Source organism: Apium graveolens, chromosome 5 (assembly GCF_009905375.1).
Source record: "Apium graveolens cultivar Ventura chromosome 5, ASM990537v1, whole genome shotgun sequence".
In the NCBI taxonomy this organism is placed as follows: domain Eukaryota; kingdom Viridiplantae; phylum Streptophyta; class Magnoliopsida; order Apiales; family Apiaceae; genus Apium; species Apium graveolens.
Window position 1 is genome coordinate 310,563,409 of NC_133651.1, and position 14,197 is coordinate 310,577,605.

General features: G+C 35.7%; 1 protein-coding gene across 1 annotated transcript; it reads left to right on the forward strand.

Moving 5' to 3' along the window:
• Positions 1-609: 609 nt before the first annotated feature.
• Positions 610-6,629, forward strand: LOC141661237 (serine/threonine-protein phosphatase 7 long form homolog). Its single transcript, XM_074468223.1, has 5 exons — positions 610-858; positions 4,432-5,285; positions 5,851-5,937; positions 6,070-6,337; positions 6,483-6,629. The coding sequence occupies exons 1-5, from the start codon at positions 610-612 to the stop codon at positions 6,627-6,629; spliced, it is 1,605 nt and encodes a 534-aa protein (XP_074324324.1).
• The last annotated feature ends 7,568 nt before the right edge of the window (positions 6,630-14,197 follow it).

Here is a 14,197-nt window from a genome sequence, read left to right on the forward strand (position 1 = left end):
TTAAGATTTTCTTGTTGCTAGGATTAGCGGAAGTAATAAGAAGATATTCTCTATCAGCCTCATAGGTAGTTTCGATGTGAAAATTGTTGAGTCATATATCTTTAAAATGAAGAAGATTTCTAGTAGACATACTAAAATGTAATGCATTTGGAATGTGTATGTGGGTACCATTAGGTAGGACGAAACTAGCTTTTCCAAAACCTTCGATTATATTAGATTCGCCAGAAATCGTTCCGATTTGGGCTTCGATTTTGGTTATTTGGGTAAAATATTTTCGGTTCTGTAGAATCGTATAAGTTCTAATCAGCAATGCATATATCTTCAGAATCCATTCTATATATAATTAAGAAACATAATTTATTTGATAAGAACATAACACACTACATAGTTCAAACAAAATAAAGCACACAATACACACTACTATAGTAATTATATGAAACTAATCTTCAGCCTCCCATATGGGAGTTTCATTAGGTTCATTCAGACCATTAATGCTTATTCCTCCAGTTGTGATTCTCGGGAAATCATCTATGTTATTGTTGGCAAAATTTGTTTCTACCATTTTCTCTTTTGATTTTTGAGAAGATTGGTATAACTTAACAAGATGATATGGGGCATGACAATTACGTGTTCAGTGCCCATCCATGCCGCACCTATAACAAACATTTTCAGTTTTTCCTCCTCGTGGTGCCTTTCTTTTACTCTTTGATTCAGATTGCCACTTCCGGTGACCAAAATTTTTATATGGACGAAAGTTCCCGTGGCTCCGACCTCGTCCACGGTACCGACCTTGGCCCCATCCACCTCTATACCCTTTTTCACGTACATTCTGCCGGAATGACATGTTATTTACTTCAGGTAATGGGGCAGATCCTGTTGGACTGGATTGATGATTCTTAATCACCAATTCATGATTCTGTTCAACAACAAGGAGAGTTGATAGAAGTTCCCGAACTTAGTAAATTTTTGCTCCTTGGACATCTCTGCTAAGTGGTATTTTTGGAGTGAAAAGTTGATAGTGTTTTATCAATTTTTCTTTTTTTTCGTAACTTTCTCACCGCACTTAATAAGCCTAGAACTTATTTTGAACAAAGCAGAGCTATATGCTCGGACACTCTTAAAATTCTGAAGTCTTAAATTAGCCCAATCATTTTCAGCTACAGGTAGATAAACTAGCTTCTGGTGATCGAACCTATCCATTGGATTTTCCCATAAAATAAAGGGATCATCGACTTCTAAGTACTCAGATTTTAAATCTTCATGCATGTGGTGTTGGAGAAAAATTATAGAGGTAAAGTTTTTTCAGGCGTGGATTTATCTTCTACCTTTATTGTATCGCTTAATTTCTTTGAACCCAAGTACAACTTTATATATTGTACCCATGATAAATAATTATCGCCAGAAATGTCCAAGGCAACGAACGACAAGCTTGTAATATTTATCATACTAAATCTGAATTAACACAAAAATTATTAAATTTTAATTCATCAATGTAAATATTACATAAAATCCTAGTTAATCGGGTGCGTTAATAAGTACGCAATAATTAATGTATATATCATTATTATCATTGATATTATAAACAAATCTATATATAAAATGATAAATGGATTTTCATGCGCCATACGGACATCTGCGTATGCAGGTTATCTCCTACCAATAATAAACTAAAGTGGACAATCCTGCATAAGTTAGTTAGGGACAAAAAGTTATTATCTGATAAGTATATAATTTATAAATTAAGGTTCCCACTATACTTCGGTATTACCCAAAATTAAATGGTACCGTAAAATAATTTTAATATGCGGTGCTCCGGCCATATATATTTAAATTATTAGTATAGGGTGTAACCACGTCTACTCCGATCATATATATATTTAAATTATATGTAGAGGGTGTAACTACGTCTACTCATATATATGTATATTAAAATCAAAATTATACCTTCTCAGTTTCGGCAGTGCTTCGTGCTGATAACGTGTAGTAAAATACTAACTATATTATAACAATAGTTTATTAAATAAAATGGGTGGAGAGGTGAGAAAGAAGAATGCAAGCAAAGAAGAGATTGTTATTGATCTATTTTTCATTCACAAGTGCATGGCTTTTATATGTAATGCAAGGACAGGATATTGATTGCATGTATACAATTTCAAATGCTAGTTCATAGCCCTACTATTACATGCTTACAATATTAACCATGTGTGACAATCATATTATAACATAAACTTTATTATTCACTATTTAAACTCTCATTCATATTTTAATTATAAATTATTCATGTCAATAACTTCATCATTAAAAATCAAGGTTTGAGGTATTTAAAATATCTAAAAAATAAAAGTCGTAATTTAAATGATACATAGAGGAGTTTATTTAACAATTTCAATAAGTAGGTTTTTTGTACTCAAAAGAAAAAAAGTGAGTTTTGAAATAAAAAAATTAAAAATATGAAATCCAATTTAGTATCTCAAATATTTCTAAAATATGTGAAGAGATCGATAACCATCTTTCGCAAGAGCAATACTAGATTCCCCAAATATTTTTCCCAAATTTCCCCCAAATGATGTGACATGATACATGTTAAATTTTAATTTGTGAACAGGCCCAAACTGTCACCATTCTAGTAAAGAATGCCCAAATTGTCACTTCTGGGTAAGAAGACCCAAAATGTCACTTTTTAACGTTATATAATGTAGCGTTTGTTTTTACACCCAAAACGGAACATCGTCTTCTGTTTTGCCTTTTAAATTTTAAAAAAAAAATATACAGACAACACAACATGATAGAGCGGGAGTAGTAACAATATACAGTGAACATAAACACATAACACAGCTGGACGAGAAGACTGAGAAGAAAGCAACAAAACGACCACAAAACACTACAACAATCATTCCTCCCTACAACAATCATAAACATTGAGGTAATTATATGTGTTTTTATATTTTTTGAGTTTTTATGTAATTTTTTATTTGATTGCATACGAACTGTTTGATTTAATTACCCATTGGATTACCTATTTTTAATTAAGATTGTCGTATGGTTGTGTTTGTAATTGACGTTTTATGTTATCTTGAAGATAAATTGAATGTGTATAATGGTGATAAGTAGCTACAATTTTAACCATCTTTGATCCTGATTGAATTTACCTGTAGAAATACGAGAATTACCTGTGGAAATTATTCTTAAAATTGGATCTTCTGTTTATCATATCCCTAATAGTGATAATTAGTGAGCACTATCATTAATCGTTAATAATGTACTATTAAACACGTCTCTTTAATTCCTTTTAGGTTAAGAAATGATGCTCCATTAAACTAATTCGTCATAATGTATAGAACATGCTCAAGTAGTTCAGGTTTTACTTTGCAGAAAAGAAACATTAGCCAAACAGAAGTATACAAGTGAAATGAATTTTCAGTCCTTAAGAACCAGCACATTCCCTAATTCCCTGTAAGTTCATTTTTGTCTATATAACTGTGTATGACAATTTTTGCATTGCATAGAGAATACTCAGATGCAGCGTAATGTGAATCACTGGAGTGGTTATTTTGGAATCATGTACAATTTTGATTCTAGAGGTTTGGGCTTCTCCTGTTTCCGAGGCTGCCTTGCTTTAATACATCAAGTGATTCTTTTATTAGACCTTACCAAAAAGAAACAAAAACATCTCTTGTAACTAAAGGGAATTGCTTAAGAAACTGAGAAAAGAGAGAATAAAAAGTTATCGTTAATATCGGTTGCCATTCTTTTCCCCTTGAAAATGTAAAGAAGTAAAAACTATCTTTGGCGGGAGGAATCTGCAAAATAAAATAAAATCATAATGGTGTTGGAATGAAGTTCCTGACGTTTATGAAGATCCTTTGTTTAATATAATCTATCATCCTATTAATGTTTGTGGAAGTCACTGATCTCTATACATAAATACAGAAGTTTGAGGGGAAATATACATATATTTCATAACTGTTTATTTAATCTCAAGTTAATGTTGTTATATAATTTGTAAGGGACTGGCTCAATAATCGTTTATAGCATTTAACCACCCTTTCACAGTTCTTCAGGTTGTAAAAGTATATTAGGAGAATGTGTCAAGTTGTATTGGACTATTGGTGGCATAAAAGTATATTAGGGCCAACAATACTAAATTCTTAGAAAGTCCTTATATATATGCATAATATGGTACACAGTTTCCAATCTGATAGGCTTTTCATAATGCCTCTATATTTCAATGTACTAACTGATATGATGATAAAATATCTGTAAGGAATGTGACTTGTTGATCTGATGATAGCTTCACTGTATGCAGAATTTATACTGAAATTTACATGTTTATGCACTTTTTAATAAATAGTACCGTGTTATTATGTTTTGAACAATGCACGGCTGTTTTGAACAATATCTGCAAAATAATGATCTTCTATATATTTGCAGGACGTGCATCCAGGTACTGTGAACCCTAGCCTTCTTCATCTTCAGCATACACATAGATCTTTAGATATTTGGAGGTTAGGTGGTGGTGATATGTTGAAGTGTCGCCGAAAAAATCCTAATAATGAAGATGATCTTCCACCGCTAGATCTTCGTATGGTCCCTTTACTTCAGTCTACTTGTTTCCATGGTGTTGTTCGAGTGGCATCTTTACAACTGGATTGGAGTCTCATAGCAGCTCTTGTTGAGAGATGGCGGCCAGAGACTCATAACTTTCACTTGTCTATGGGAGAGGTCACTACTCTACAGGATGTAGGTGTTCTTTTAGGGCTTCCTGTTGATGGTGATGCTGTTATTTATGATGTCACCCCTTGCCCTGATATGAGTTGGTGTTCTTATGTTGCTGAGCTTTTTGGTAAAGATCCCGATCCGAAGAAAGACATGAATGGATCCAGAGTTCGGTTGTCTTTTATTGCTTTATGTGCTCCATCACGTTTAGCGCAGGATGCATCAGCATATGATATTCGCTTTCAGGTCTTGTGTTATCTTGTTCATCTGTTTGGTGGTGTACTTTTCACTGAACATTCGGGAGGTCTCTTCCATCCCATGTTTCTACATTTTATTCGTGATCTGGACAGATGCGGAGATTATGCTTGGGGTGTTGTCGTTCTTGCATATTTGTATAGGGAGTTATGCAAGACAAGCAAAAAGGACGTTGATGAGGTAGCTGGTTGTCTGCTATTGTTGCAGTTATGGGCGTGGCAGAGATTGCCCACTCTTGCTCCCATTCGCATCTCTTCTACTTTATTTGATGCTCGTTTTTGGGAGGGTCCGGTTGCAGCTCCACGTGGACTCAGGTACTTAGCATTTATTATTTTTTTAGGGTTCATTATTCCCCAAATAGGATTTTAGAAGCGTTTAAATGAACTTGATATGATACGTAGCGAGGTAAGGTTTATGATTCGTGGTTTAGGGCCTTTAGGCCCTAAATCATGTAGCCTAAACCCTAATTGTTGCTAGGGTTTAGGGTCGTTAGGCCCTAAACTCTAGGAACCAAACTTTATTTTCATGTAATATTACAATTAATACTTTTTAATTTTCTTGGGTTCATTACTCCCCAAATTGGGTTTTAGAAGCGTTTAAATGAACTTGATATGATACGGAATGGGTTAGGGTTTAGGGTTCGTGGTTTAGGGCCTTTAGGCCCTAAACCATGTAGCCTAAACCCTAATTGTAGCTAGGGTTCCCTAAACCCTAGGAACCGGATCTTTATGTTCATGTTAGATTATAATTTAACACTTTTTTAATTTTTTAGGTTCATTAATCCCCAAATTGGGTTTTAGAAGCGTTTAAATGAACTTGATATGATACGGATTTTTAATTTAAATATAAAACTGACTGTTTATTGTAATGTCATTATAGGTGGCTTCATGGTCATTCCTACACTAGTACGGGTGGTCGTACCCTTCCAGTTATTCGGACATTATTGGATGGGCTTGGACCATCTCAGTTTATATGGTAGCCTTACTCTCTCGATGTCATTTATGATCTTCCTGCGTATTGCTTCACTGGTGAGCGTATTTGGCGCTACTGCGGGCCTTTGATATGTATTTTCATAGTCTCGCTTCACTGCCCTGATAGAGTTGTTAGACAGTTTGGGCTCGTGCAGACTATCCCTGTTGATGTTGTTTACTCGGAGGCAGCGCATAGTACAAACTTGAGGGGCAATGACAAAATCAGATTGATTCAGAAACATGTAGCTAGCACATCTATATGGGCGCATCGTTTAGATCATTTGTTTGTTGGAGATGCGATTGTTGCTGAGAATGCAATGCCTGAGTACCATCCTTGGTATATAGAGAGGACTGTTAGATTCATTTCTCATGTTGGTACATTTATTCATCGCATTGTAAATTTTCTTCTTGTTTATTCAATTTATTGTATAGGTTGTTTTGCTTTCGTAGTTTCATTATAAATGCTTTAGTAGTTTCTTTATTTCATACAATTTTTATAATCTTGTAATATGTGTGTCTTTTCTTTGTTTATTTTTTCAGGATCTTATGTTCAGGCAGATATCTGAGCGGACACAGGATGTTCTTCCTGATGTGTCTCATTTTGCTGACCATTGTCGTGATTTTGTCAGAGAGTACACATTACATGGTTTTGATGAGATGCATGTGGAGGTTCGTAGAGCTAGGTAGTCAGAGGAGAGGCAGCAACCGACCCGTCGAGGTAGACGCGGCGGTGCACGAGCTGTTGCTGGTAGGCGAGCTAGAGTTTTGGTTGATGATGATCCTATTGCTGCAGAGCTTGGAGATGATGGTATTCCATTACATACTGTGTTAGGTCACACTTTCACTGTAGAGGGGGTGAATACAGTGTTTATTACAATCAAATCAAACTTCAAGAACTTATGTAACAGAAAACAAACTTTATTTAAACAATAAACTCTGTTACAATCTGGAACTGTTAACTCTCAGTGATGAACAAAATATCACGAGAGCTGCTAGGGTTATAATAAATAATATTCTCGATAATGATAACACTTTTAGTGTAAACCCTATGTCTGTGTTTATATACTACACAGTTACAAGATAATCGCTAATTGATATGGAATATAATTCTGCTTCCTAAAATATATCAATCAGATATCTTCTATTCCAAGTATTCCATTCTTCACGGAATTCCTTCTTCATGCATATCTCTTCTTATGTTTATCTTGATCTTCTTAACTTTAATCAGCTACTGTCCTTATCTGATCGTCCTTCAGCACTTAAGTTCTGATATCTATCTCCTGATAACATAAGTACTGATATCCCTTAAGTTCTGACTTCCAGTATAAGTACTGATCAGTTAAGTACTGATTTGTTCTGTTCAAATAAGATCTGAAATCTAAACATAAAACATATTAGCCATGACATTATCAAATATATCTAACAATCTCCCCCAACTTGTAAATTAACAAAATATACAAGTTTAACAGATATTTGATGATGTCAAAAACATTAAGTACAAATGCATGAAAAATAGACAAGATAACTACAACTTACAGTCCTTAAAGTTTTTACCAATTCAACTTCTGATAACAACTTCAATCTGTATAAATATCAGAATTCAAGCAGTTGTAGATCTTCGACTTGGCTTCATCATTTTCTGATCTCTCTGATGTCAGGAGTTGTTCTGAGATAATTCTTCAACAAACATTTCTCAGCATATCTGAGTTCATCAATCATTCTCCGTTTGACATCCTTAAACTCTGCAGTATCTTCACCAGTTTGAAATATTGCAGCTCTGAGATCATTAATCTTTGCTTTTCTCAACTCCCGATCTAGTCTTATGACATAAGCTTTATTAGACTCTAGATTGAATTCAAGCCCCTTAATACCAAGATATGTTCTGATCTGTGCAGTATTAGGCTTCATATCAACAATATCACCATTGTGATTTCTGTACTTTGGAACATATCTGCTGTCAGACTTAACAGAATAAAGTCTTTTCTGTCTCTGAATCTGTTCCTTTAAGTAGTTTGCAGCAGTCTCTGTTATTCTGTCATCCACTTGAAGTAAGAATAATACATGCTCCAATTCTTCAAAATACTTCAATGGAATGGCATTTTGTCTTATATGATAAACCCTACCATCTGTCATGAAATACAACATGATGTATTCTTTCAAGAAGATATGGTAAACCATCTGTACAGATTCTAGTTGATTCAATCTCTCAGGAGTTGCTCCAATACCTGGTTCACTCAAGGAAGTTGGATCATCGGTAGTGTTGTGTACTCTTCTTTCATCAGCACTTCTCAATCCAGTTTTATCTCTAGCTTCCTTTCCAGTAACTACTCTTGCTTCAAAACCACTCGAAGTAGTCTTCAAAGATTGAGTCTGTTTTGCTTTAGTGAATCCTGGTAGGAGTGTTTTAGATTTATTTTCTGATATCAAGTTAACTTGACCACTGTCAGAGGTTACTTGCTTCTTCTGAATATCAGAACTTACAATTTCTTAACTCTGAACAACTTGAGCCATGTCAGAGGTTGTTTTAAGAACTTTTCTTGAAGTCAGAGCAAGATTATCTTTTCCATCAGTAATTTCTTCTTCCTCAGGAGGTACATAAGGCTTGATAGGTTCACCAACCTTTTCTTTACCCTTGGATCTTGGATCTATCTGTGGTTGTGATCTAGCCAAAGTTTCTTCAGTATGTATCCTTTCTTTGATCACAATGCCTTTAGGTTTTGGAAGTAACTTTTTACCAGAAGCTTCAGATTTAGATGTGACTTTCTCTGATTTAAGTCTTGCTTCTTCTTCCTTTAAACTTTCCAAGTCCATCCCTGGATTTTCTTGAAGAAATAACTGTCTTGACATTTCCTCATCAAGATCTAGAAGTTCATCAGAACTTATCCTTTTACCAGCAGCTGAACTTATTCTTTTCCCAGTATCAGAACTTGTTCTGTGACTAGCTTGTCTTGATGTTAACCTTCTACCTTGACTATGACCACCACCCATTCCAGAGTTTCCTTGGTCATCTTTTCCATCATCCTTTCCTTGCAGTGACTTGTTGGTTTTGCATTTGGACTTAATTACCTTCTCCCCCTTTTTGGCATCAGCAGGTAAGAAAAGAGAGATAAGTAGTTCCACTGAGGTTTGGATTTCAGTAAGTTGCGATTGCTGAGAAGCTTGATTTGTCAGAATTTGATCAATCTGAGCTTGTTGCTTCTCTTGAGTTTTCTCAATATAAGCAACCCTGTCAATGGTAGGTTGGAAGAACTTTTTCTTATCAAGTTTCCAAACTTGTTCCTGTTTAATAAAGTTCTCCTGAATCTTGTGTAGCTCTGCATGAGTGTTGGAATGAAGACCTTGTAGATGTTTAGTACTCAATGCAGTGACTCTAAGCTGGATTTTAAAATCATCAGAATGTAACATTTCATCAGCTTTAGTCAAGTGCTCAGCAAGATGTAAAGAATTTGGAACACATGAAACTGAGTTCCATTCCTTAGTCCACTCCTGACCTGCAGGAGTTTCACTCCAAGGTACTGGTTCATCCCTGATAACAAACTCCTTTAGCAGTTCAGACTTAGGAGGAGTATGTCCTGAAGGGCCTGCTTCATCAGCATCTACAGTTGTAGCAGCTTCACCAGTATCTCCAACATTTGCAGCATCAGAACTCAAAGAATCAGTATCTTCTGATAAAACAACTGTATGAGTAGCAATGGAGGCTTCAACATCCTCTAATTGTTGATCTGATACTAAGTTCTGATAAACAGCCATATCCTGATGCTCACCTAAAATCTGATCATCATCTTGATGCAGAGAAGGTGTTAGTGATAACTCAGGAGTTTGAACAGCATCAGTAACAGGTGTTGTGGAAGGATTAGTTGCTGTTGGAGCTTCTAAGAAAAGGATTTCAGGCACAACCAAGTTCTGAATATCGATTTCAGCACTTGTGCCTGAAGCAACAAGAGATATAGAAGGTGAATTAGCCTTGTCAGATACACGTTCCGGAGATGGAGTTGATGGAGAAGAAGTGACTGGAGCAAATTCCTTGTCTTGTGAGATCAGAGATTCCTGATCCCCTTCCGTAGCTGCTTCCTCCTCATCATCTGAAACTGGCCTCTGTGCCCTCTGTTTCTTGTACTTCCTTGTTGATTTGGATTCCTTGGGAGTTTCAGGAACCGTCATACGTCTAAGCCTCTTGAGAAGCCTAGAACCCCCAATTTCAGAATCCTTCTGAGAAGTTGCCTTCTCAGCTTCATCAATCATAGGTTCTGAAGAGGGAATCTGATCCTCAGAATCTGATTCATCTCTCAAAGTAATCCTCCTCTTCTTCTGAGATGTTTGAGGAACAGTCTTTGTTCTCTTTGGCTTAGAGGATGTAGGCTTCACAGTAGGTGCTGAAGAAGAAGGTTGAGCAGTCTGTGAAGTGGAGAGATAGGATTTGAGATAAGTTCTGAGGGTAGGTTGAGTAGAATGAGAGGTAGGGACTGAGGTTGATGGATTCTGGTTATGGTGAGTTGGTTGAACATTTGAGTAAACAGATTTGTAAGTAGCAGGATCAGCATTTACCAGAATCTGTTTCACAGACTGAGGAATCTGTAATTGTCTCACCATTGATTTCTTTGTGTCAGCATTTATCAGGTCGTTAAAGTACCTTTTTGCAACCTTAAAAGGTGGGGTTTGAGTGCTGACTAACTGGGGTTCAGCAGTACAATACGTATAAATAAGTTGACAGAATCTAGCAAAATAAACAACATCTCGATCCTCTGTCATCCTATCCCCAATAAAACCAATTATTCCAGTTGCAAAATCAAAATGAGTTTGATGGATAATAGCATACCCGATGTGCTGACTCAGAATTGGGATGGCATCAAAATTTGAACACTTGTTGCCAAAAGCCTTGGTGATGCAATCGAAGAAGAAACTCCATTCTCTTCTGATATTAGCCCGTTTCAACTGTCCAAGTTTCGTCAGACTCTTTTCATATCCCAAATCAGTCATTAACCCCCGAAGGTCTGATTCCTCTGGTATAGAGAAGGTACAATCTTCTGGAAGATGTAATGCTCTTCGTACTGTACCAGGAGTGACTACATAGGAAGAATCACCCACTTGGAAGATAATACTGGGAGTTCCTCGTTTACCACCATCATCAAAAACTCCAGTCCTCCAGAATCGCAGAACTTGTTGACTTGAAAATAATTCAGGCTGAGTTAAGGCGTACCCAACCTCACTATGTGCAAGAAGATCTTGCACAAAATGCAATTCAGATGGAGCTTCAGCATGATCAAGAATTGCAGCATAGTTGTTTGGAACAAACTTTGCTCCATCAATGATTAAATCCTTTGGTGCCATGTGAAAAAATATTGAAATTCAAGTATGCCTGTTAGGTGTGTGAGATAATGTCTGTATGAAAAACCAACGTGAGAAAGAATGAGAAAGAGAGTAAAAGTAAGAAGAGAGATAAAGTATAAAGAAAGTAAAAGATTAAAGAAATCTTCTCTCTGTTGTTCTTATACTCGAAGAAAAATGTTACCGTTGGACACCTGTCAGACATGCAGTAATAACGGATAGTTACTGGGCTCGAGAAAACAGGAATGATTACTTACCCAGTTGCCTTGTTTCAAGAAAAACCGTTCCATTTATCAAGAGACACAGGTTTAATTCAAAATTGAAACCGTTAGCACTGATTGAATTGTTTTTCACTGCAACATTAATATTCTGAAAATGAATCATGTTAAAAGTGACCGAGATTATTTCGATGAATAAGTGCTGACTAAGAATCAGAACTTAAATAAAGACAAAATTTAAATGATCATCAGAATATCAAGCAGGATTTAACAACACAGATAAAATAACTCAGAGACAAAATCTTGAAGTAAAAACAGTTTTCATTAATATATCAAGTCAATACATATATGAAATAGAAATTACATCAATACAAGATTTTCCCTAAGCTTCTAATCCTAACATCAACAGCTTTAGTCCTTGCTAAGAAGCCTGACAAAGCTGAGGATGAGGAAGAACAGGAAGAAGACGAGATTAAGTCATCCTCCTCTTCCTATCTTCGACAAACAAGATAGCGAGTCGAATGATTCGCTCTTGCTGACGAATACGACGAAGGTGAAGGTCTCTTCGAACGGCCACCAGATCACGTTTGATAACCTCTGGAAATTGAATCCAGAGATTGTGAGGGATGTTGGTGATAGGGTAGGGAGTTGAAATTCCATTCAAAAAGACATGCACAGTCTCATCACCGTAATTGTAGAACCAGCCAAATTCAGCCATTTATGATAGTAAATGTAAAACAAGACTGAATTTGAGATACAAGAGTGATGAGAAGACTGATGTGAAGTGGTTGCATATATAGGCAAGAGAATGCCAAGAGACACAAAGATATTTAATGCAGACAGGTAGAATTAATTCTACCTCGTCTCCCTAGACCTTGAAAAAGAATAACAGTCATTGGAAAAGGAATGTGCACATGTAACAAGAGTGATCTGTTCAAGGACGAGTGCCATTATGTTTTAACCATAAACTATTAATCTTCCACTTCAACATTTCGAAATTAATCTGAGACTGTTACCAAATTTTACTCACAGATAAGTCAAGTAAAGGGTTAGACTGAAAAATCAGAACTTAGACCTATACCAGAACTTAACAGTCATCAGAACATAATGTCTTAACTCGAACAAGGAATATCTATCTTAGGAAATACTCATACAAGTTCGTAGTTATGAACATCAGAACTTAATCATCAGAACGTGTAACTAGAACTTGTCCTCAGAATTTGTGCAAAAGTGACACAATGACTGTTGATCTAAAATAACATAGACCACCACAGAAATTTCATCATTCATATGGAGTGATGTGTGTGTGCATTAAGCTAAATAACAGACAAAGAGTAAAGTCTGATCTACTTCAGTACATCTTAGAAATAAGTCATAATTAAAATTTTGCTAAAGAGCTGTCATTATCCTGAAACCTACTGACAAATGAGTTCATGCATGAGTTCACCTCTACTGTTTTTGTGCTAATTTTATGCATCTTTTGAAATTCTATTTTACAGAGGCTTCTCAGTGTAAGTGAGTCACGACTGTTTATCAGAATTTATGCTATTATCAGAGTATTTCTCCAGTAATCATAGAGTGTGAAAAGTCACCAAGAAAATATTATGCTTTTCTAATGCATATTTACTTAATACCAGCAATGTACTTGGGTCGTCCCTTTCACATTTTTACTCTAGATCTCAAAGGAGTACCTGATATTATTCTTTGATTATTGTTCTTCTTCTTTTGATAAGTGAGGTTTATCAGCACTTAGTACATTCAGCAGTTTTACTAGAATCAGAACTTAAACAGATGAGTAGCATTATTCTAATTTGTGACTTAGTAATAAGATATACAAAGTAAACTTAACTAATCTCAGTTATCAGAATTTGCTTGTGTCATAAGATTTCCACAGAAATAATTACTTCCTTCATGGGATCATTTGTTTATTGAAGACTAGTAGGTCAGTATCTAGCACAGTTATCCTCATAGGATTGAATAGTTACTGAAACAGACATATCACTTACCAGAGTTTAGAAACATATATCAGACAACAGTCAGTACTTAAAGACATTTATCAATTAATGCACAGAATATACAAAGAGATTAATTCTGTAAATACTGATCATAAAGTCTGATAACATAGAACAAGTTTAAGCAGATTTAGAGAAAGAACCTGAAATCATTCCAAGTTCATTTACCAATTTTGAAAAGGTAGCTTCACACAGTGGTTTTGTGAAGATATCTGCTACTTGTTGATCTGTGGGAACAAAATGCAATTCCACTGTACCTTCATCCACATGTTCCCTGATGAAATGGTACCTGATGCTGATGTGCTTTGTCATAGAGTGTTGAACTGGATTACCTGTCATAGCAATAGCACTTTGATTATCACAGTAAATAGGAATTTTGAAATACGTTAACCCATAATCTAGTAACTGATTCTTCATCCAGAGAATCTGTGCACAGCAGCTTCCTGCAACAATATACTCTGCTTCTGCAGTTGATGTAGAAATTGACTTTTGTTTCTTGCTATACCAAGAAACCAACCTGCCTCCAAGAAATTGGCAGCTACCACTTGTGCTTTTCCTGTCAATTTTGCAACCTGCAAAATCTGCATCTGAGTAACCTATTAATTTAAAATCTGATTCTCTAGGATACCATAATCCTAGATCAGCTGTTCCTTTAAGATACTTAAAGATTCTTTTGACAGCTGTTAAGTGAGGTTCTCTT

Excerpts from the sequence above, each read along its gene's own strand:
- LOC141661237 (XM_074468223.1), top strand. The coding sequence starts at position 610 with ATGGGGCATGACAATTACGTGTTCAGTGCCCATCCATGCCGCACCTAT. Across the intron at positions 859-4,431 it reads TGACATGTTATTTACTTCAG|GACGTGCATCCAGGTACTGT; the intron begins GTAATGGGGCAG and ends ATATATTTGCAG. Across the intron at positions 5,286-5,850 it reads GCAGCTCCACGTGGACTCAG|GTGGCTTCATGGTCATTCCT; the intron begins GTACTTAGCATT and ends ATGTCATTATAG.